This window comes from Carcharhinus amblyrhynchos, chromosome 28 (assembly GCF_965287045.1).
Source record: "Carcharhinus amblyrhynchos chromosome 28, sCarAmb.v2.hapA, whole genome shotgun sequence".
NCBI lineage: Eukaryota > Metazoa > Chordata > Chondrichthyes > Carcharhiniformes > Carcharhinidae > Carcharhinus > Carcharhinus amblyrhynchos.
In genome coordinates this window covers 6,178,773-6,203,798 of record NC_137351.1, presented here as the reverse complement: position 1 = coordinate 6,203,798, position 25,026 = coordinate 6,178,773, and the positions used below count along the sequence as shown (strand labels likewise).

At 45.3% G+C, this 25,026-nt stretch overlaps 1 protein-coding gene across 2 annotated transcripts in view; it reads left to right on the top strand.

Moving 5' to 3' along the window:
• The first annotated feature begins 1,309 nt into the window (after window positions 1-1,309).
• The window catches only part of rhcgb (Rh family, C glycoprotein b), a 34,764-nt gene continuing 11,047 nt past the window's right edge, over window positions 1,310-25,026 (top strand). For both annotated transcript variants that reach the window (XM_080214323.1, XM_080214322.1), the window contains exons 1-9: window positions 1,310-1,648; window positions 4,816-5,008; window positions 7,929-8,079; window positions 10,872-11,013; window positions 15,059-15,225; window positions 16,146-16,283; window positions 18,461-18,597; window positions 19,880-20,004; window positions 24,301-24,374. In XM_080214323.1, the coding sequence (XP_080070449.1) occupies window positions 1,465-1,648; window positions 4,816-5,008; window positions 7,929-8,079; window positions 10,872-11,013; window positions 15,059-15,225; window positions 16,146-16,283; window positions 18,461-18,597; window positions 19,880-20,004; window positions 24,301-24,374 (1,311 nt within the window). In that variant the 5' untranslated portion in view covers window positions 1,310-1,464. The remainder of the gene's footprint in view (window positions 1,649-4,815; window positions 5,009-7,928; window positions 8,080-10,871; window positions 11,014-15,058; window positions 15,226-16,145; window positions 16,284-18,460; window positions 18,598-19,879; window positions 20,005-24,300; window positions 24,375-25,026) is intronic.

Sequence of the window (25,026 nt, the reverse complement as noted above, 5' to 3'; positions counted from 1 at the left end):
CTCAGTGGTTACACTGCTGCCTCGCAGCACCAGGGACCCGGGTTCAATTCCCAGCTTGGATCACAGTCTGTGAGGAATTTGTACATTCTCCTCGTATCTGCGTAGGTTTCCTCCGGGTGCTCTGGTTTCCTCCCACAGTCCAAAGATATGCAGGTTAAGTGGATTGACCATGCTAAATTGCCCCTTAGTGTCAGGGGGACTAGCTAGAGTAATGGCTCGGTAGCACAGTAGTTAGCACTACTGCTTCCAGTGTCAGGGACCCGGGCTCGATTTGGGTCACTGTCTGTGTGGAGTTTGCACGTTCTCCCCATGTCTACGTGAGTTTCCTCTGGGTTCTCCAGTTCCCTCCCATATTCTGAAAGATGTGCTGGCTAGACGCATTGACCGGAGGCGCCGGACTGTGGCAACTAGGGGAATTTCACAGTTACTTCATTGCAGTGTTACTGTAATCCTTATTTGTGACTAATAAATAAACTTTAAATGCATGGGGTTATGGGGATAGGACCTGGGTGGGATTGTAGTCTGTGCAGACTTGATAGGCTGAATGGTCTCTTTGTGCACTGTAGGATTCTATGAATATATCTTGATGTTAAACCACAGCCCCTGTAAAATCGAATCTATCATAAGCTCTGACACATTCAAACTCCTCTCACACTCTTCCCTCTGGAAGTGATTATAAAAAGTGCTGGGACAAATTTCGTCCAACAGTTGGAAGTTTCTCTCCCCCCTCTCCACCCCAGCCAACACATATCGCCCAAACATCATCACTAAAACAAGAAATAAAAGTTTTCCTTTTTGGTGGGAACTTGCTGCTCTCATTTGTTGCCGCGGTTCCTATGTGACAGCCGTGATTATAACTCAGAAATGTTTAATTTCTCGTGAAAACTGGGCGCTTCCTAAGTACATTTTTTTTTCATTACAAGAATCCAGCCACGTTTCACCCTCTTTGCATCACTTTTAAAGTTTATTTAAAGTTTATTCGTAGACGTGCTGAAATTTTCCAACATTTTAAAGTTTATTTATTAGTCACAAGTAAAGCTTACACGGCAATGAAGTTACTGTGAAAATCCCTAATCACAGACCTGCTTTTGCCAACTGGTGACTTCTCAATTGTCACTTTATTGTCAGATACGCAATTTCAGTTGCAAATTGTTGTTATTAATAAATCAAAGTCTTTTTTTTTCTGATTCCGATGAGACGCCTTCAACTAAACCTGGTTGGATTCTAATCTGCTTGAGGCATTTAGCTACCAGTCTCCGCCTTTTCATCCTGGGTGCAACCTTTCCATAAATAGCTGGACTGCAGGAATGGGGAGTCACTTCCCACTCACCTACACCTCCTTGAGAGAGAGAGAGAGAGTCCAGCTCCTGTCCCGCACCCCCTGAGGTTAACGCAAAGTGTATTTCGTTGAGGTGAACTGCCGTTTTCTCTTACACCCCCAACACCCCCGCGCCGGGCTGAAGAATGAAGAACACTTCGATGCGTTGGAAGTTGCCTCTCATCTGCTTCATCTGGCAGCTGGCAATGATAATTCTCTTTGGAGTTTTTATCCGCTACGATGAAGAATCGGACGCCCACTGGATAGTAACCAAAATGTCCCACAACATCAGCAGCGATATAGAGAACGATTTCTACTTCAGGTATCCCAGTAAGTACAGTCCACCCACCCCCCAAAACCTCCCCACTGCCGCTTTCTCAATCCCCACCAGTGTGGCCTGGGTGGGATTGTGTCCAGTGCAGACTCGATGGGCCGAAGGGCCTCTTTCTGCACTGTAGGTTTCTATGATTCTAAATCCTCCTGCTCAGTATATGTTTGCATTCTGCGAACTTTGACAAAGGGTCATCTGGACTGGAAACGTCAGCTCTATTTCCTATTTTGTACATGTAAATGTTAGTTATTTCTTGTAGATTGTTTCGTAAATGTTGGTTATTTTTATTTTCTACTTTGTAAGTATTAGCTATTTTTATAGATTGTCTTATATTAGCTATTTTTTATTTTATAGATTGTAAATCTTGGATGTTTTTCTAAATTTTGTATACTGTAAATGTTGGCTTTTTAACTTTGTCGATTGTAAATGTTAGTTGTTTTGTAAAAAAATTTGTAAATTGTAAATATTAGCTCTTAAGTATTGCTTAATGAATGGATTCTTTGGTTAAATTGCTCATTTTCTCTCTCTGACGCTGCATGTTGGTACAGGCACATTGTAGGGATTTGAATACAAATATGCTAATTTGAATTTGGGAAACAGGGAGATTACTGAATGAGTTGCACTTAGTTCGGGCTGGTTTACGGGCAGCTAAAGTGTAATTGTAATCTGTGAAGGGTGAAAGTTGGGAGTTGGGCTACGAGGAAATTGAAAACAGAAGGATCTGGGGGGGGGGCGGTGATAAAAAGCTTGGATGAGGGGCTTAACTGCAAACTTGCAGAGATGGCTGGAGGTAGAATTGGGCAATCTTTGTTCTGAGGGATCTGGAAATGTCAATAAAAACTGCATAAGACAATAGGTCCCATCCCAATCCAGCCCCACCCATAATAGACCCCACCCTTTTGGCACTGCCCGATGCCCAGTGGGCAGTGCCAAGCTACCCCTTGGGCAGTGTCAGTTTGTCCCTTGGGCAGTGTCAGGATGCCAGGCTGATCCTAACCCCTGTCTTCCTGGGGGGGTCTGAATGGCCCCTCTTCCCTCCTGCAGTGCCAGGCTGCTTGTTGCCCATTAGTGGGGAACAGGAGTAAATCCTGCTGCAGTGAACCATTCCCGGCAAGGGTGCAGATGCTAGTTGGCCAGGAGAATTCTGTCCCGAAAATCGAGATTTCCAAAAATTGGCACTGAGTTGATTGCTTGAAAAGGCCATGACACCCAGCGGGAAGCCCGCGAAACAGATTCCATTGGTATCTCCCAGCCCACTGTGCTACTTGAGTAGTCATGATGTGGAGATGCCGGCGTTGGACTTGGGTAAACACAGTAAGAAGTTTCACAACACCAGGTTAAATCCAACAGATTTATTTGGTAGTAAACGCCACTAGCTTTCGGAATGCTGTTCCATTGTTAGGTGAGCAGAGAGTTCCGATCACAAACAGGGCATATAAAGGCACACACAGTTGACAGAATACTGATTGGAATGCAAATCTTTACAGCTAATCTGCTATTCAAGTGTTAAAGTGCCGACAATGTGAGCGACTCCACTCACATTGTCTGCACCTTTAAGACTTGAATAGCAGATTAGCTGTAAAGATTTGCATTCCAATCAGTATTCTGTCAACCGTGTGTGCCTTTATATGCCCTGTTTGTGATCGGAACTCTCCGCTCACCTGACAACGGAACAGCGTTCCAAAAGCTAGTGGCGTTTACTACCAAATAAACCTGTTGGACTTTAACCTGGTGTTGTGAGACTTCCTAATTGAGCAGCGCAGGGGGCTGGGGGAATTGATCCCAATTTTCTCCAGAATCAACTGTGGTTCAGTGATAACACTCTCAACTTTAGTCAGAAGGCTCAGTTCAGCCCCCACCCATCCCGACGATATGAACACAACATCTAAGCTGATGTTGCAATGCAGAGTGCAGCCTGAGCTGTCAGCTTTTACATGAGCTGTTAATACATGGCATGGTGGCACAGTGGTTAGCACTGCTGCCTCACAGTGCCAAGGACCCAGGTTCAATTCTCAGCTCGGGTCACTGTGTGGAGTTTGCACATTCTCTCCATGTCTGCGTAGGTTTCCTCTGGGTGCTTCGGTTTCCTTCCAAAGTCTAAAAATGTGCGGGTTAGTTTGATTGGCCATGCTAAATTGACCCTATGTCAACGGGATTAGCAGAGTAAATAAATATGTAGAATTATGGGAATAGAGTCTGGGTGGAATTGTGGTCAATGCAGACTAGATGGGCTGAATGGTCTCCTTCTGCACTGTAGGATTCTAAATGGCCCTATTTGTCCTTCCAAGTGGCTATAAAAGATCCTGAGCTATCCTAGGGTACTGGGGTGGTGGGGGTTGGGGTGTGAGGAGGAGGAGGAGGAGGAGGGGTTGGTGGTGCAGTGGTATTGTTACTGAACTAGTAATCCAAGAACCCAAGATAATGCTCTGAGGGCTGCATTTTAAATCCCACCAAGGCAGATGGTGGAATTCGAATTCAGTAAAAATCTGGAATTAAAAGTCTAATGATGAAAGAATTGTAAAAACCCATCCTCTTCTCCAATGGTAAAGTAATTGACTCTGAAATGACCAAGCGGGGCAGCCAGTGCAAGGGCAATTAGGAATAGGCAGTGCAATAGTGATATTGTCACTGGACTAGTAATCCAGAGCAAGATCTAGGGACCCAGGTTCAAATCCTGCCACGGTAGATGGTGAAATTTGAACTGTATAATTAAAATCCTAATGATGACCAGGAAACAATTCTTACAAAAACCCATTTGGTTTGCTAATGTGGCCTACATGTGACTCCAGATCCAGATCAATGTGTTTGACTCTGAAATGCAGGGTAGTTAGATACAGGCAATAAATAATGGCCCAGCAAGTGACACTCACATCCCATAAATAAATTAATAAAGCCAAATACTGGCCTTACTAGTGACACTTACATCCCATGCAAACTATTCGGGGAGAAGTTCACTAACATGATTGTAACATGCTGTTTGTGAGAACTTACTGGACATTACTTCAATGCAAAGATATTCTGAACATGTGAATATCTTCCCTTTACCTTCCTCACTCTGCAGCCACTGGCAATACCTGGTGAGAAATAACAAATGAGTCACTTTCTGCTGGTGAACGTTACGAAGATCACAGGTGGAATTCAAATCATTTTCTTCCTTTGATTTCAGTGTTCCAAGATGTTCACGTGATGATTTTTGTGGGATTTGGATTTCTGATGACATTCCTGAAGAGGTATGGATTTGGAAGTGTTGGATTCAATTTCCTCATCGCATCCTTCAGCCTCCAGTGGGCCCTACTAATGCAAGGGTGGTTTCATTCCTTGGATTTCAGTGATGGCAAAATCAAAGTCGGTGTGGAAAGGTAAGTGATAAAAGCTGACCTCCAGTTTTGTAGGCAAGTATGAACCTTGTTTGTGTCATAGCGCCAGAGACCCGGGTTCGATTCTCGGCTTGGGTCACTGCTTGTGTGGAGTTTGCACAGTTCTCCCCATGTCTGCATGTGTTTCCTCCGGGTGCTCCGATTTCCTCCCACAGCCCAAAGATGTGCAGATTAGGTTGATTGGTCATGCTCAATTGCCCCTTAGTGTCAGGGGATTAGCAGACTAAATATGTAGGGTTATGGGGATAGGGTCTGGATGGGATTGTTGTCAGTGGATGTTCAATGGCCTGAATTTCTTTCTTCTGTGCTGTGGGGATTCTATGATTCTTCCAAAGAAGGCAATAATTCTCTTCCAAGATTTAATTAGAAGTATTCAGGATTTTAAATAAATTTGTGCTTTTTCACTTTCTAATGGTTTCTCTTGCAGGATGGAAGTTTTTGATTGCTGTAGTGACTCTCAATGGTACAAATGCCTCAATGTGATCCATGGGTTTTCAATGAGACTGGAGACTGTCATATTATTCCCTCCAGCAGGGGGCAAAGTAGAGCTCCATTCGCCAATGTCAAATTGCAGTTACATTTAACATTTACAGAGATAAGGCAGTGGGACGCATGTTAGATTTCTTTGTGTTAAATAAAGATGTAAACTTATTAGCGTTTGAGATATTTGCCTCACCTGACAATCTGTTGACTGTCTGCTATTTGACTGGTTGGGTTGGCTGGTTCAAGTCAACGGTGTCCTGGAAGTACAAGTGGTTTGTCGGAGGAAATATCTGTACCCAAAATCTGCAATTGCCATTTCTAGGCTGTGGCTTTTTACAAAACTTTCCTGATGGCCCATTGCAGTTACACTGAGGCTGGTGTGAGGAGGTTGAGGCTACCTCTCGACATGGTTGCACCATCTGCCCATGTTCAATTCAATAGATTTTGTGTTGAACTTAAACCATTACATATCAATGCAAACCTTGTGTTAACCGGTGTGAAAGGTGATTGTTCGGATTCAGAAATTAGTCTCATTCTCCAAGTAGGATCAAAATTCATCTCTAGGTGGAGACAGCACTCAAGATTCCATTCATAGATTCTCTTTTGAATGTTTGCAGATTCACCCCTGTAGTTATATTCATTAATAAGTCCTCGGAGGCGGAAGCTCCTCCACCAAAATCCCTTTATTTACAAGTCTGACAAAGCATACAGAGTGCTCTCAGTTAGCAGTCCACACTCGGAGTCCCAGAGGAACCGACACGCCTGGTTAAATACAAAGCAAAAGGCTCCCAGACTGGCCCATAAATTTGGCCCTTAATCAGGGAGTTCATATTTCAACAGGCCAACCTCAATTGCCTGATTAAAGTCATTACATATTCACACTGGCGTTCCATTCATATCCACATTCAAGGGAAAGATCCTCAAATTATCCGGCACTGCAATTGTGAATTAGGAAACCAGGAATGGGCAGCATAACATCCGTTGATGGCACAGGCATTCTTGTGTGCACAGAGCTAGGGTTGCCGGCCACCCACAAAATTTTTGGGATTGTGACACACTGAGAGGACCACTCCTCAAAACTGTATCTCAAGCTGACTCAATCACTGGCAGCAACGAGTGAATAGAGTTACATTGGGTCGGTTATGATAAAAGGGTATTTCTGTGTGGGTGCTAAATGTCCATGTATTCCAGTCTCTTCATGATCTCTGCATTTAAGGAAAATTCTCTTCATATATTCAGGCAAATTCTTGACCCCAGATGAGTTCTTTATTAGTTAGAAGGTGGCTGCAGTAGAAGCCATACAAATCTATTAGGGACAGAACTGCTGGCACTCTTTGATTCAGAGCACAGGCTATATGAATACAGATGTCTATGTTACTGACCACTGATTTTCCATAATTGCTTGATCCTAAATAAGGTGAGATACAACCGTCTGTGGCACGGTGGCATAGTGGTTAGCACTGCTGCCTCACAGCGCCAGGAACCCGAGTTTGATTCTGGCCTCAGGCGACTGCTTGTTTGGAGTTAGCATGTTCTCCCCGTGTCTGCAAAGGTTTCCTCCGGGTGCTCCGGTTTCCTCCCATACTCTGAAGAGGTGTGGGTTAGATGGACTAGCCATGGTAAATGTGTGGGCTTACCCGGATAGGGTGGAGGGAAGGGCTGGGGTGGGATTCCCTTTCAGAAAGTCAGTGTAGACACAATGGGCTGGATGGTCTGTTTTCACACTGTAAGGATTCTACAGGACTATATCAGCCGCGGGTACTGTTCATCACATGATGGACTCTGCCCAATTCTGTTGCATACACATGGATTAGACTAGTTTGAACTTGGTACCCTACAGCCTCCAGCATCACTGGGGCTGAGAAACAGAGACTACACAAGGCAGAGAAAGAAGGGAGGTAAGGGAAGAAGAATCGGAGAAGGAAAGGTATGATGGATTGAAAGAGAGAGAACTATAGACAGATGAGAGAGAGATGAAAAAAAAGCGAAAGATGAAAAGCTAAAGTTGCAGACAGAAAGCCAGAGTGAGATGATAAGAGCTAGCAAGGATACTTAGTGAGATGATAGACAGAGAGATTGAGAGAGCAAAAGGTAAATGGTGAGGTTGAAGCATAGTATCATAATTAACAATTATTTCTATGTCACTATACATGTTTGTTGAATTCTTGTCTCAACCTGCTCTACTGACAGTGCTCCCTGTTTATTAAAAAGGTTAAAATGGCAGAGAGGAGCATATTAAATACTCACACAATACCTTCAGTAATCGCTGGTCCATGGATGCAGGGACGGAAAGGCCTGAGTTGCAGCCCTCAACAAAGCATTGTTAATAGTTAACCTTGTCTCAAAGGATATCAGATGTTGTTGTAGTGCCTGTGCCTTCATCCCTAACATTTTGTTCCTTTGCTTTCTCTTTCCCCAGTCTGATAAATGCCGATTTCTGTGCTGCATCGGTGCTGATCTCATTTGGAGGAGTTCTTGGAAAAGTCAGTCCGGTCCAGTTGTTGATCATGTCGCTGTTTGAAGTGACTCTGTACGCAGTGAATGAATTCATTCTCCTTAATGTTCTCGGGGTGAGTTATCCAACCTGTCTCTTTGCTTTTCCTGTCACAAACCTCGCTGTAGGTTTTGATTATAGAACATGAGAAATATCTTGCAGTGGGTAACAATTGTTAAGGGGCAACCAGCCTATATCTCTCTGGTAGGTGAACCCGAGCTACTCACAATTACCCTCAAGCCCTTCCCTTTCCAGAAGCCCATCTCATTTTATAGGAATCTAATTGTCTTGTCTACTTCAGCACCCCTCCTTATTATTTATAGCACAGCTTTGTGGGCAGATCTTCCTGTTTGGGGCTGGTTAGTAGCCAATCCATTTAAGGTCCTCTTAAAAATTCTCATTGGCATTTTGGGATGCATCCTCCCTCACACCATCCCCCCCACCCATCTTGTCAAGTGTGGAGGTGGTTTCTCTACAGCAGTTTGGGGTGAGAGAGAGAGTCTCCATCTCCCAGGACCCCGGCCTGAACTCTGCCGTTGAAGGGATTTCCCCCTGTGTTCCGAGGGCCTGTGTGCTGCGCCCTCGAAGGAATTTATTCATTTTCAGTCCTCCAAGGGCACCTGCATTTTGACTTGCCCCCACATCCTTTTACCAGCCTCGGGAGCGCCCAGCTCTCACGCTGGGACTATGGAGGACCCTGTGATAGAACTGGCAGCAGCGGAAGACTGCCCTCTGCCCTGAGTTGGTCGATGAACATGGACAAGGTCCAAGAGGAGGCAGCCTCCACGAAAATTGCTCCGGTGGGTTTGGATTCAGTCAGTGTGTGTTCCGAATGGACTGAAGCCTGGAGGAAAATCCTGTCTGATTATTTTTTAGTTGGACGTGTTTCTCCTGAAGTCCCTTCTCCTGAAAATCCTAATTTATAGCTTGCTTGAGCTCTGCAACGTAAGGAAAAATTTACCTGGTCGGTTTTGACAAAGCCTTTCATAATCTTCAAAGTCTTTGCATTTCCCCAAGGAAACAAACCCGATTCCTTGAATCCAATATCTGGGAATAAATGGCAAGAAATATCCAGAGGGGCCTTTTTATTCACATTTTCAAGCTCCTTCCTGCTGTGGCCCTGTTCCCCTGCTCTAGCTCTGCGATCTTCCCTGCCTTGCCCCCTATCTGAGTTTTCTGTTCTCCTGCTGTGCTGTCAGACACAGCATCTCGATTCACTGGAATTCCAGCATCAAATCCTACAGCTCAATTTGTTTTAGTCTCGCAAACATTTACCTGTCTGTACTTCAGCCTCTCTCATACTCCTTAACACACTGCTCAGTCTTAACCTACACCATTCTTTCTGATCTCAAATTAAGCTTTATATCTCTCATGTCTGACCAGTTATCAAGGTTGCTGTTTCCCACCTCATTCCTCTGATGTCCCTACCTCCCCTTGGTGCTATTAAACCCTCATCAGCAGCTTCTTCCCCTTTGTGGTTCAATGGTCCAGTGGGATTATCGCTAGACTATTAATCCAGAGGCTCAGCTAATGTCCTGAGGACCCATGTTCGAATCCCACCACGGCCAATGGTGGAATTTGAATTCAATAAAAAATATCTGAAATGAAGAATCTACTGATGACTATGAAACCATTGTCAATTATCGTAAAAACCCATCTGGTTCACCAAAGTCCTTTAGGAAAGGAAGTCTGCTGTCCTTTATGGCTTGACTTTGTGTGGCTCCAGAGTCACAGCAATATGGTTGACTCTCAACCAGGGACGGACAATAAATGTTGACCAGCCAGCGACACCCATGTCCCACGAATGAGTATAAACAAAACCTAGTGTCCGTCTCACTAAGGTCAATGGAGAACCCTGCAGCCCATCCCTACCCTGGTCAAATGCCTGTTGATGCAGCTCTGAGTTGTCCTGTAAGCAGATCTGGAATGAAAATACAAATTAGGAATAGGCCACTCAACCCCTCGAGCCTGCTGTACCATTCAATAAGGTCATGGCTGATCTGATTGTAACCTCAACCCCACATTCCCACCTACTCCCAATAAGCTTTCACCGCTTTGCCTATCAGGAATCTATTTAGCTCCCTCTTAAAAAAAATTCAAAGATTCTGCTTCCAGTATCTTTTGAGGAAGGAAGCTCTAAAGACTCACAACCCTCTGAGAGAAAAAGTTTCCCCTCCATTCTGTCTTAAATGGGCAATTCCTTATTTTTAAAGTCTTCCCAATGCTGTGAGGAAGCAATGCTAACTACGTGTGGGCAGCATTGGTGGCACAGTGGTTAGCCCTGCTGCCTCACAGAGCCAGGCACCCAGGTTCAATTCCGGCCACGGGTTACTGTCTGTGTGGAGTTTGTGCATTCTCCCTCTATCTGCATGGATTTCCTCTGGGTGCCCCGGTTTCCTCCTACAGTCCAAGAATGTGTGGGTTAGGTTGATTGGCCGTGCTAAATTGACCCTACTGTCAGGGGATTAGCAGGGTAAGTGTGTGGGGTTACAGGAATAGGGCCTGAGTGGGATTGTAGTTGGTGCAGCCCTGATGGGCTGAATGGCTTCCTTCTGCACTGTAGGGACCCTAGCTCTAATTTTCCCACAAGAGGAAACATCCGATCCACATCTAGCTGTCAATAGCCGTCAGAATCTGAAAGGTTTCAATCAAGTCCCCTCTTATTCTTTTAAACTCCAGCCACTCCAAATCTAACCTGTCCAACCTTTCCTCATAAGCCAACCCATCCATTCCTGTTGTTTATTAAGTACCTCTGTGCTGGCTCTTGTTCTGGGTAAGATCCAAACTTTAGGAAAAAGGGGGTTTTTACATAAATTACTATATAAAAATCACTCAGCACAGTGTGTCACAAATCTCCTTCTTTCCAAGGCTAAAGACGCTGGGGGTTCAATGGTGATCCATGTTTTTGGTGCTTATTTTGGACTCACGATCACACGTATTCTCTACCGGCCAAATTTGGACCAAAAGAAGAACGAATCTGTTTACCATTCTGACCTCTTCTCCATGATTGGTGAGTGGTTTTCCATTTGGTCTTGAGAGTTTCAGCCTCGGCAAAGCTAACGGGAGGAGGACAATAGAGGAGTCTAATGGGGCACTTCTGGTTGGTTGGGTTTTTAGAAAGCCATAGATTGTAGGGGTAAGAGAGGACTGAAAGATTATGGAGCCACTGCATTTTAAGGTCCAGAGAAAGAATGGATTTGAGTAGGAAATAAATTTCTTATCACACAGAAGATTGTAGGAAGAAGCAAGCGTCTGTAATTTGTTGCTGCGGTAATCTCTGTTTGTTCATTCATTTGTCTTTTGCTTATTAGCCATCCAGAGGTCAAGGGTTAGTCACCTTCTTAATTTCTGGGGTACAATAAGCCTCTTGTGGCCGTCATTGGATGCCCAGCATCAAAATTTGGAAGGTGCCTAAACCTTTGGAAAAAGCTGAAAAACGTAACTTGGAGATTGAACACCATGACCAAACTGCTGTTTCGAAGTTCCTGAATTAAGAAAATCCTTTTACTGTTATGTTGGATTTAAGGACTTCTTCTGGCATTTCAGGATCATATTCCCCAATTCAGTTGATGAAATGAAATGGTTTAATGTGACATACAAAAGGATGAGCGCATTGGGTCATGGTCTTGTTGTGGCTCAGGGTAGCTATGTTCAGTATTCTAATTGGTCATTTACAAAGTACTCAGAGCTAGAAACAGATCAGCCCAACTGGTCCAAGGCAGTATTTTTGCTCCATTTAAACTTCCTCCCATCATTCGTCATTTAACTCCATCAACCTGTCTTTCTATTCCTTTCTCCTTCATATCCACAGAATATGGTGAGTGGCTGGGTAAGTGGAGCTGAGTCCATGAAAGGATCAGCCATGATCTTATTAAATGAGACTGCAAGCTCGAGGGGCCAAATGGCCTACTCCTGCTCCTCATTCTTATGCAATGTAGAAGGAGGCCATTCAGCCCATCGGGTCTGCATCAAAAAACCGACAGATCATCTTACCTTTGCCCTATCCTTGTCATCCCACCATATTTATCCTGCCAATCCACCTAACCTACACATCTTTGGACATTAAGGGACAATTTAGCATGGCCAATCCATCAAACCTGCACTTCTTGTGGGAACCAGAGCATCCAGAGAAAACCCATGCTGTGCAAACCTGTGTGTTTTATCCTCTAATAATGAATGTTTAAACCCAAATTTCTTTATTTTGTAGCTATGTAGAAAATAGTCAATACCTGCAAAGCATGAGCTAAATACTCATAAACCGTTACTTAACTTAAGGCTAATTTCCATTTGCGTATGAAGCCTGTCCAGGGTTTTGCTGCATGGATATCAGTCTTCTCCTTCCAGACATTGTCTTTTTCTGTGAATATTGGCCCCAGGTTTTCACTGAACAGAAGCTCTTTGCGTTAGCATTTCTTATACCCCAAAAGTTCATTAGCAACCGGCCAATGAATCGATCAGAAACCAACTGCATCCTTCAATTAGGCCAATCAGATATAGCCAGCGCAATTAGGGTCAGGACCCCACCAGGCCCCATGGTGTTTATGCCTTACTGCACATAGCCCACATTCCAGTGACCGTATAAGGAAATACTGGCTCCCGGAAGTCGACAAAGAATTCCTCCAGCTCTTTGTTTGGAACAAGGTGACATGGTTTTGATAAGTCTCAGGCCAACTTGGCCACAGGAAATTGCAGCATGCTCAGAAAACAACTGTGGCCGAAAATCAGTTTTGCTTGATTAAAGATTTTTCGGCATCTAAAAATGAAGTCTCTGCCACATATGTTCGGCCACAAGTAGCTCTCCCTGGAACTCACCTGTGTTATTCACCTTATAGTGGTGAGTTCATGCATCAATACATTACTCCTGAATTCCATGTTGTATTTATCAGTGACCAAGACATACGTATGGCTCCTAGTTCTGGTCCAAACAGCTCTACCATCTACCCTATCAAACCTATTCATAACCCTGAGATCTCCCAACGGTCGCCCCACAGGTTTTGCTTTTCTGGAAAAGGAGCCGCAACTTGTTCAATGTTTTATGATAGCTCCAGCCTTTCAGTTTCAGTATCATTCTGGTAACTGGTTTTTTGTACCTTCTCCGGTGCCTCTATATCCAGAACCAAAAATGATCTCTACACGCCAAGTGTGGCCTTGCCAATGTTCTATAAGGTTGAACATAGGTGGCACAGTGGCACAGTTGATTGGCCGTGTTAAATTGACCCTAATGTCAGGGGGACTAGCAAGATAAATGAGGCCTAGTGGATTAGGGTCTGTGTGGGATTGTGGTCGATACAGACTCAATGGGCCAAATGGCCTCCTTCTGTACTGTAGGGATTCTACGAGTTGTTAGCACTGCTGCCTCACAGAGCCAGGGACCCAGATTCGATTCTCAGCTTGGATCACTGCCTGTGTGGAGTCTGCGTCTGCATGGGTTTCCTCCGGGTGCTCCATTTTCCTCCCAAAATCTAAAAGATGTGCAGCTTAGGTGCATTGGCCGTGCTAAATTCTCCCTCAGTGTACCCGAATGGGCGCCGGAGTGCGGCAACTAGGGAATTTTCACAATAACTTCATTGCAGTGTTAATATAAGCCTACTTGTGACATTAATAAATAAATAAAAATAATAAGCGTAATAATAACTTCTATATTTCTTAGTTCCATCCATTTGAGAAATGAACATCCAGTACTATGTCGGCTTTTTATGGTCTTATTAGACTGTGTTGCTACTTTGAGTGAATTGTAGCTTAAGGTCTGTTTCTGGACCCCCTTTTCATCTCCCTTACACCCACACTGGAAGCCTTGGTGCAAGGTGGTTCTGAAATCATACCTACACTAAATTTGCACAGTTTAACAGTGGTGTGTAGCCTGAATTCACAGTGAAGCAAAACCTTGTGTCCTCCAGAGATTATCAGATCACTTCACCTCTGGTGTCTGGTCAGGCCTAACTCTATGAGAATGGCCTGTGCAATGTCAAACAGTTTGACACAACCGCCAATGCACTGTGAATAGAATGGTAGAATCCCAACAGTGCAGAAGAAGGCCATTCTGCCCATCGGTTCTGCACCAACAACAATCCCATTTAGGCCCTATCCCCATAACCCCACAAATTTACCCTGCAAATCCCTCTAACCTACACATCCCGGGACACTAAGGGGAAATTTAGCATGGCCAATGCACCTAACCCACAAATCTTTGGACTGTGGGAGGAGACTGGGGCACCTGGATGAAACCCACAGGGAGAATGTACAAATGCCACATAGACAGTGCCCCAAGCTGGGAATCGAACCCAGGTCCCTGGCGCTGTGAGGCAGCAGCTAACCACTGTACCACTGTGCTGCCCCTGCAACTTTAACCTTCGTCCTCCTCATCAAAATCATTAATATAAATTCATATGAATTGTAAGAAGATCAGGCCCCAGCACAAGTGGATGGATTTAGAATACAAATTATATATGATCTGTCTCACTGAATTGGTGGGACGAGCTTGAAGGGCTGTATCTAGTGGTTGTGCAAGGTATTATATAAATGCAAATCTTTCGCAGAATTGCAGAATCTTTACGGTACAGGAGGCCATTCGGTCCATTGTTTCAGCAATGTCCCATTCTCCTGCCTTTTCCTCATACCCCTGCACATTGTGTCTATATGAATAACCAGCTAATTTCCTCTCGAATGTCTCGATTGAATCTACTTTCGCTATACTTCAAACCAGTGAATTCCAGACCTGAACCACATGTTGTATGTAGCTGTGATGCAGCAGTGCTAACCACTGTGCCACCCCATGCCTAATACATGATAAGCCCATAGATGGAGAGATAAAGAAGATGGAATGGAGCAAAAAGGAGAGTAATTGTGGGAAGGTCAAAAACACAGTGGAAGTGTTGGGTAATTTGAGTCTTTGTGGGTAGTGAGGGTGGTATCAAATTGAGGTGGCTTTGAGTTCAAAAGAATGGAGCATTGTGACTGAGTGGGAAGAAGGGAGTTGCTCACATTGCTTGTTGAGTAGCTGGTATTAAGGGTTGATGAGGGTTTATTTACCGAAAGAATTCGTCTCTCTTCCTCAGGCACCCTCTACCTCTGGATGTTCTGGCCCAGCTTCAACTCAGCGATATCAAACCATGGGGATGGCCAACACCGTGGCGCCATCAACACCTACTGCTCACTGGCAGCTTGCGTCCTCACCACCATTGCTATTTCCAGTGTCTTTGATAAGAAGGGAAAGATCAACATGGTAAGGAATGACCTCGCTGGGCAGGATAGGCACATTGTGGAGTTTAACACAGCACCTAATCCCCCAGGCCAAGACTAGGCTTCAAATTCAGCAACATGCCACTTCACTGAGGGTTGTAGTTTGACCTTGACACCTGCCACCTCTGGGAGTTGGGCTCATTTCTGGCTCAGATTGATGGAATGACAATCTCGTCGCCCCGACAACTTTGGGATTCCAACATGGAATGAATCTCAATTCCACACGTGGGAAGTCTGAGTTAGAGCACATCATTGAGCCAAGTCACTGGTGTCTGGTGTAGGAAGAGGGAGCTAAGGCACAGATCAGACAAGATCTAGTACAATGCCGGAAGAGACTGCATGACCATTTCTGGTTCCAGTGAGTTGAGATTACCTTGATAGTGGAACAGGAATAGAAAAGAGGGAGCTGGATTGCTTCTTTAATTTTTTTTGTTGGGTAAGTGGACAGGGAGATTGGGAGAGGAGATACAACTAGTTTTCTTGCTCCTGATATTATCTCAGACCCTACTTAAAAGTAAGAGTGTGTATCTGTGTGTGACAAATGTATGTATAGAAGGGTGTGTGTGCATGCACACATGTGCAAGTGTGTATATTTGTGTGTGCTTGTGCACATCCGTATGTGCGTGCATTGCATTGGTGTGTGTTCATGTATGTGCTTGCATTTAAGTTTTAAAGTTTATTAGTGTCACAAGTAGGCTTACATTAACAGTGCAATTAAGATACGGTGAGAATCCCCTAGCCTGCGAATTGTGAAAGTGTGCACGCATTGGTCGCAGGTAGGGAGGGAAAGGACCATGCTTGGCTGTGATGCCTCAGTGACTGAATAGCCAGGCAGTGTTGGCCATCTGGACTGACCGATGAAGAGTGGCCAATTGTGGTAATTGTGTGTTGTTCTCTTGTTAGGTTCATGTGCAGAACGCGACGCTGGCTGGCGGGGTGGCCCTGGGAACAGCTGCCGAAATGATGCTCAGTCCCTACGGATCGCTGATTGTTGGATTTATCTCAGGAACTGTGTCGACGTTGGGCTTCATCTTCCTGTCGGTGCGTCCCGATATCTCAGCTTCACAAGCAGAACTTCAGGAGCGATAGTAAAGACGTTAGAAACAAAGGGGGGAGTTTTCCGGTCCTGTCTGCCATGGGAATCGTAGCGGGTGAGATGGGGGGGGAGGTTTCCCGGTCTGTCTGCTATGGAATCGTAGCGGGTGTGGTGGGGGGGGGTTGGGGGTGAACCATGCAAAGGGCCATTGACCTCAGGCAGGGTTTTTTGGTTTTGGGGTGAGCATGGCCAGAAAATCTCATCCAAAGAGTTTGAATATAACCCCTTCCCATGCAAGGACCACACACTGAGTCACACAATCAGATTAAACCCTCCTGGTTTGGGAGGGGAAAATGAATCCGAGACTCAGGCTCCTGAACACCATCCAGGAACCCATGTTGGAAAGTGTACATTTCAAAAGGAAATTGCACATGAATACAAGAGTTGGGATGTCTTGTTGAAGTTGTACAAGACATTGGTAAGGCCACACTTGGAATACAGTGTGCAATTCTGGTCACCCTATTATAGAAAGGATTTTATTAAACTAGAAAGAGTGCAGGAAAGATTTACTAGGATGCTACCGGGACTTGTTGGATTGAATTATAAGGAGATGCTGAATAGACTGGAACTTCTTTCTCTGGAGCGTAGGAGGCTGAGGGGTGATCTTATAGAGGTCTATAAAATAATGAGGAGCATAGACGAGATAGATAGTTAATATCTTTTTCCAAAGATAGGGGAGCCTAAAACTAGTGGGCATAGGTTTAAGCTGAGAGATACAAAAGTGTCCAGAGGGGCAATTATTTCAGACAGAAGGTAGTGAGTGTCTGGAGAGGCAGGTACAATTTTATCTTTTAAAAAGCATTTAGATAGTTACATGGGCATGATGGGTGTAGAGAGATTTGGGCCAAATGCAGGCAATTGGGATTAGCTAAGGGTGTTTTTAAAAGAAATAAGGGCGACATGGAGAAGTTGGGCCAAAGGGCCTGTTTCTATGCTGTAAACCTCTATGACTCTATGACTCTATAAGCTGAAAGGGTAAAACTTGCAAGGTTTCAGGGAAAGAGTGGTGCCGTGTGACTAATTTATAGCTCCTAAATGAGCCAGTACAGACTCAAAGGGTGAATATCCTCCTGATGCACTGTAGATATACTCTTTCCACCTTCTTCTATGAGGAAAAAGATAAGAAAGTCTGAGAACATGCATTAACAGACTCAAGAACAGCTTCTTACTTGCTGCCTTCAGACATTTGAGTGGACCTACCTCATATTAAGTTGATCTTTCTCCCTAGCTATAACTGTAACACTACATTCTGCACCCTCTCCTGTCCTTCTCCCCTGATTATTCTACGAATGGTATGCTTTGTTCGTATAGCGTGCAAAAAACAATACTTTTCACTGTATCCCAATACATGTGGCAAAAATAAATCAAATCAAATCAAAGATTAGGCTGCACTCAACCTGAACCAAGTGGGTTGCTGACAACTGGGTGCTTAATGTTGGCAGAATGGGTCAGAGTAAGTCTCTTTGAACAAACTGACCCAAACCCCTTGACCCTGTGCATCAGAGGTCCAGTTCACACTTAAGCTCAACAGGGCAGCACAGTGGCATACTGGTTAGCACTGCTGCCTCATAACGCCAGGGACCTGGGTTCGATTCCTGGCTTGGGTTACTGTCTGTGCGTGGTCTGCACATTCTCCCCGTGTTTGCTCTGGGTGCTTTGGTTTTCCCCCACAAGTCCAAGAGACGTGCTGGTTAGGTGGATTGGCCGTGCTAAATTGCCCCTTAGTATCAGGTGGAATAGTGAGAGTAAATGCATGGGGATTGGGGCTGGATGGGTCTGTGGTTGGTGCAGGCTCAATGGCCCCCTTTGCATTGCAGGATTCTACGTGCTGGTTGTGGGTGCATTGGCCGTGCTTAATTCTCCCTCAGTGTCTCTGAACAGGTGTCAGAGTGTGGCAACTAGGGGATTTTCACAGTAACTTCATTGTGGATTTAATGTAAGCCTTCTTGTGACACCAATAAATAAACTTAAAACTGGAACTACAAAAGGGCAATGGACGGGGTAACACCTGTATCTGATGGAACTCTGGCCTGACATGAATTGTGTGACTGACTGGGGTGAGTTGCTTACTGTACAAAGAAACTTCAGGCCAGATCTCATGGTGCAATTTGTCTGTTTTAAGCCATTCCTGGAAAAGTATCTTAAGATACAGGATACTTGTGGCATCCACAACCTCCATGGTATTCCGGGTGTGATTGGAGCTATCGTGGGAGCTGTGACTGCTGCTGCTGCGACTGAGGGAGTGTACAGCAAAGAGGGGTAAGTTTGAGCAGACGGCACTGTAGGAAATTGGGTACATTGTGAATAAGGGTAAGCTGGTCAGCACTGTAAGTTAGAGGACTCACTGAGGTCCAACCTCTGCTGTGCCTGAAGATATTCATAGCATTATCACAGGAGGGACATTTGCAATAACTTTAATATAGGCACTGCATTCTGTGAGACCCTTGTATTTCACAGTGACAGTGGGTCGACGTACATCTAAGTGTGGTAGAGTACCATGTACTCCAGAACGCAATCTCCTGGGTGTTCCCGCCCAAGTCACCCACCATCCCAACTGGGCAATGTATCATCATTCCCCCACTGTCGCTGCGGCAAATTCCTGAAGCTCCCTCCCTAACAGCACTCCGGGTGCACCTACACCATGAGGTCTGTAGCGGTTCAGGGAGATGGCTCACCATCACCTTCTCAAGGGCAATAAATGCTGGCCAGCCAGCGATGGCCATCTCCTTTATTATGTATATATAAAAAAAAGAAAGATCCCATGGCAGCACAATGGTTGGCACTGCTACTTCACAGCACCAGGGACCTGGGTTTAATTCCCGGTTTGGATTTCTGTCAGTGCGGAGTTTGCACGTTCTCCCGGTGTCTGCATGGGTTTCCTTCTACAGTCCAAGAGATGTGCTGGTTAGGTGCATTGGCTGTGCTAAATTTTCCCTCAGTGTACCCAAACAGGTGCCAGAGTGTGGCAACTAGGGGATTTTCACAGTAACTTCATTGCAGTATTAATGTAAGTTTACTTGTGACACTAATATTATCTTTTTAAGTTCTCCCTCCATTCCCACTGAATCAGCTAATCCCAGGGAGCCTGTGTGTTTATAGAATCCCTACATGCAGAAGGATGCCATTCAGCCCACCAAGTCTGTGCCGGCCACAATCCCACCCAGACCCTAGCCCCTAATCCCACATATTTGTCCTGCTAATACCCCTAACATTAGGGTCAATTTAGCATGGCCAATCAACGTAACCTAGGCATTTTTGGAGTGTGGGAGGAAACCCACACAGACATGGAGAAAAGGTGCAGACTCCGCACAGATAGTGATCCGAAGCTGGAATTGAACCTGGGACCCTGGTGCTGTGAGGCAGCAATGCTAACCACTGTGCCACCGTGCCGTGTTGGCGGGGAGCTGCTTGTGTTGAGCCTTTGGCTGAGTGCTGACACTCCATTCACTACAGTAATGGCTGCCATTGCTGGGCCCAATGAGTGGAGGTGCAAGGCCCCACTTTGTATCATTCTGTGACCCTTTTGTTTCGCTTCCTCCAGGTTAGTCGCTGCTTTCGGTTTCAAGGATGGGTTTGCAGATCGGACGCCCAGTGTCCAGGGTGGATATCAGGCTGCGGCTCTCTGCGTTACTCTCGTCCTGAGTGTGGGGGGAGGAACGATTGTAGGTGAGTGGACCAGTCTCTGATGTTCAGAGACCGAGAAGGGCACAGTGTAAAGGCCAGTTAACGCTGGTAATTGGAGGAATCAATTCTGATTGAGACGGGAACACCAGCATGAAGCCAAAGGCTCAATCCCATAAGTATGAAGCTGATTCACAGGGAAAGCAAAATGCTACACATAGTCAAATAGCTTGAGGACACTGACAGTCGAGGGCTTATAGGAATAGAATCATAGAATCCCTACAGTGCAGAAAGGGGCCATTCGACTCATGGTGTCTGCACCAACAACAATCCCACCTAGGCCCCATCCATGTAACCCCACTAATCCCTCTGATGTATGCGTCCCAGGACACTAAAGGGCAATTTAGCATAACCAATCCACCTAACTCGCACGTCTTTGGAGTGTAGGAGGGAACCCACGCAGACATGGGGAGAACGTGCAAACTTTACACACAGAGTGACCCAAGTCAGGAATCGAACCAGGTCCCTAGAGTTACGAGGCAGCAGTGCTAACCACTGTGCCGCCCCAAGGAGTGGAGCAAAGATTCCTGGAATAAAAGGGAGAGTAGCACCATGGACACAAAATTGGTTGAGTGTTAGAAATGGTGAGTAATGGTCAATGGATATTTCCTGGGCTCGAGGAAGGTTTGTAGTGGCATTCTCCAGGGGTTGGAATTGGGACCTTTGCTTTTCCTGGTGTATATTAGAGATCTTGAACTTGGTGCACAAGGGACAAATCCAAATTTTATGGTTGACACAAAACTTGGAAGCATTGTAACTCTGAGGAGGACTACACAGAACTTCGAAAAGACGTAGGCATGTTGGTGGAGTGGGCGGATAGGAGAAATGAAGTTCAATGTGGAGAACATAAGAACATAAGAAATAGGAGCAGGAGTAGGCCATCTAGCCCTTCGAGCCTGCCCCGCCATTCAATAAGATCATGGCTGATCTGTCTTGGCTCAGTTCCACTTTCCCGCCCTCTCCCCATAACCCTTAATCCCCTCTCTTATCAAAAACCCATCAACCCGCGTCTTAAAAATATTTAGCAAGGCAGCCTCCACCACTTCAACGGGCAGAGAATTCCAGAGATTCATCACCCTTTGAGTGAAGAAGTTCCTCCTCAACTCCGTTCTAAACCGCCCCCCTTTTATCTTGAGGCTGTTCCCCCTAGTCCTACTGTCTTTTTTGAGCGGGAAGAGTCTCTCCACCTCTATCCTATCCATCCCATTCATCATCTTATATGTCTCAATGAGATCTCCCCTCATTCTTCTAAACTCTAACGAGTACAAGCCCAGTTTATTCAGCCTCTCCTCATAGCTCAACCCCCTCAACTCCGGTATCAGCCTAGTAATCCTCCTCTGCACTCCCTCCAAGGCCAAAATATCTTTGCGCAGGTGCGGCGCCCAAAACTGCACACAGTACTCCAGCTGTGGCCTCACCAATGCCCTATACCAATGCCCTATACAGCTGCCCTATACAGAGAAGGGTGAAGTGATGCCTCTTCGGAGGAAGAACATGGATAGACAACGTGAAAAAAGGTGTAAAATTAGGAAGAGGCAGGAGCAGAGGGACCTGGGTGTATAATGTACGCAGATCGCAGGTGGCACAGTGGTTAGCACTGCTGCCTCACAGCGCCAGGGACCCAGGTTCGATTCCTACTTGGGTCACTGTCTGTGCGGAGTTTGCACTTCTCCCCATGTCTGCTTGGGTTTCCTCCAGGTCTTCCGGTTTCCTCCCAAAGATTTGCAGGTTAGGTGGATTGGCCATTCTAAATTGCCCCCTTCATGTCAGGGAGACTGGCTGGGGTGGATGCTTGGGGTTGTGGGAGTGGGGCCTGGGTGGGATTGTGGTCGGTGCAGACTCGATGGACCGAATGGCCTCCTTCTGCACTGTAGGGATTGTATGATCATTGAAAGTAGCAGGACAGATGGAGAATGCTGTTTAAAAAGTATGCAGCATTCTGGGCTTTATAGACAGGGGCATAGAGTACAAGAGCAAGAGGGTTATGCTAAACTTATCCAAGAAACAAGTTAGACGTCAGCTGGAATATTGTGTACAATTTGGGGCAGCAGACTGCAGGAAGGATGTGAACTCACTGGGGAAAGTGCAGAAGAGCTTTACAAGAATGGTTCCAGGGATGAGAAACTTTAGTTACGAGGATAGATTGGAGAGTTGGGACTGTTCTCCTTGGAGAAAAGGCAGTTAAGAGGAGTTTGGTGGAGATGTTCAAAATCATGACAGGGCTGGACAGAGTAGTTGAGAGGGCACAGATTTAAAGTGATTTGCAAAAGAAGCAAACCTGATGTGAGAGAAAGCTTTTTCACATGGCGAGTGGGTCTGGAATGCACAGCCCGGAAGTGTGGTGGAGGTGGATTAAAATGGAGGCATTCGAGCGGAAATGAGATGATTATTCAAATAGACACAATGTGCAGGGGTATGGGGAAAGGCAGGAAAATGGGACATTAAAGAAACAATGGATCGAATGGCCTCCTGTGCAGTAAAAGTTCTGCAATTCTGTGAAAGAAAGATTTGCATTTATATACCGCCTTTCACAACCACCAGATGCACCCCTTCAATCATAGTCAATTTATATTCAAATTCATTCACCTGTGCTGGGCCTTCTTACAGTTTATATCAATGACTTTGATGAGGGGGATGAAGGTTAAAGTTGCAGGGGTGGCTCGGTGGCACAGTGGTTCGCATTGCTGCCTCTCAGTGCCAGAGACCCAGGTTCAATTCCCAGCTTGGGTCATTGTGGAGTTTGCATATTCTCCCCTTGTCTGTGAGGTATTCCTCCCGCACACTTAAGGATGTGTGGGTTAGGTTCAGCATGTCTTTTGGACTATGGGAGGAAATCGCAGCACCCGGAGGAAACCCATGCAGACACGGGGAGAATGTGCAGACTCCCCACAGACAATGAATTGGACCTGGGTCACTGGCGCTGAGAGGCAGCAGTGCTAACCACAATTGTTCTGCCCAATTGTGCAATTGCACACTAGCAAAGGGCCAGTTCCTCCCGGGAGAGGAAGCATACATCCGATTAAACGGTGAAACATCGTGGAACAGCTACTCCAAATATAACATTCACAAAACTAAAATGAAACATAATCCAGCCTCTTGTTCAGCAGACATCTGAATCACAAAACTTGCAAAAGCACTGGGTGTGGATGGCAACACGGCATGTTTACGACATGGCTTTGTGTCTTATTAGCAATACTGGGTAAAAAATTTGCCTGAATCTACTTTCATTAAGGACCTGCACCTTTCGAAAATCACAACTGAGTTTCTGCAGAAACAATCAGATCAAAAAGGCTGGACTTTGGCTGCCACCCTGTGGTGCTGCTGTGCCATTACATAATAGAGTAATTATGAAAACCCAGAAGGAATTTAACTGAAGTACATCGCATTGAAAGAATGAGTAAAAACTGTTATTTAATGCCCAAAATAAATATCCCAATCTGTAGAATAACAGCTTATAATAACAATGCTAACATATCACAGGTTGCAAGTTATCTTTGACAAGATTGCATTTAAATATAAAATTCCATCTGATCCCATTCTCCCTGATACCAATCTTGTTGCCTTTCTGTTACTGCTCACAGCTGTACTTAGACTCATCCACCCTTCCTGTTAACCAGTTACAATTGTTATATATTCCTCTCTATAAAGAAATTCCTCCCGGCTTTAGACCCTAAACCTGCCCTTCATTTAAGCTTCTGTCTTCTTGTGTGATACAATGCTGGGGCTATCGCAGGTTTGACAATCTGGAAAGATAGGCCCAAATGTTCCAAAATAAGCTAATACCCCTTTGTTTAATCTTATCCTTTAGTCCATTACTTTACTGTCATGTAAATAGTTTGTGGCACAGTGGGTAGCACTGCTATCTCACGGCACCAGGGACCAGGGTTCAATTCCAGCTTTGGGTCACTGCCTGTGCGGAGTCTGCACATTTCCCCGTGTCTGCGTGGGTTTCCCCTGGGTGCTCCGGTTTCCTTCCACAATCCAAAAGATGTGCTGGCTAGGTATATTGGCCGTGCCAAATTCTCCCTCAGTCGGAAAGATGTACTGGTTAGGTGCATTGGCCATGCTAAATTCTCCCTCAGTGCACCCGAACAGGAGCCGGAGTGTGGAGACTAGGGAATTTTCACAGTAACTTCATTGCAGTGTTAATGTAAGCTAAACTTGTGACACTAATAAATAAACTTAAAACTTTGCAGTCCTGTCATCTCAGAAAGTTATTTAACAGTTCAGAATTTGATTGGAAGTCACTAATTGCTGATGATGGTTTATTTCCCCCCAAAGGTTTTATTCTGAAGTTGCCATTCTGGGGCGATCCATCGGATGAAAACTGCTTTGAAGACGAGGTGTACTGGGAGGTAAGTTCCTATGTAATGGAAAACTGGAGATGTGATTCCTCATCACTGACACTGGGAGCTGTAACTTCTCTGGCTTTTGGTGGGTTATAGAATAATTATTACACAGAAGGAGACCATTTGGCCCATTGATTCTGTACTGGCTCTCTAAAGACCAATCCAGTCAGCCCCGTCCCCCCCGCCCCTACTCCGTCACTATAACCCTCTTTTTTTGTAACTCGACACATTTTAAAGGCAAATTTATAGGTTTTTTCTATCATCTCTGCAACTCTCAGAGTTAACCAGAGGGTCTATTAATTGGAAATTTTTTTGTGTGTGATTTTGATAACTGGGTTATTTATTTATTTATAATTATTCGTCACCAGTAGGCTGACATAAACACTGCAATGAAGTTACTGTGAAATTTCCCTCGTCACCACACTCCAGTGCCTATTTGGGTCAATGCTCTTAACCAGCACGTCTTTCAGACTATGGGGGGAAAGCGGAGTACCTGGAGGAAACCCACACAGACACGGGGAGAATGTGCAAACTGCACACATCCAGTGACCCAAGCCAGGAATCGAACCCAGGTCCCTGGCATTGTGAGGCAGCAGTGCTAACCGCTGTGCCCCAATGCCATCCATTGGTGTAGTTAATCCACTGCCTCAGTTAAATG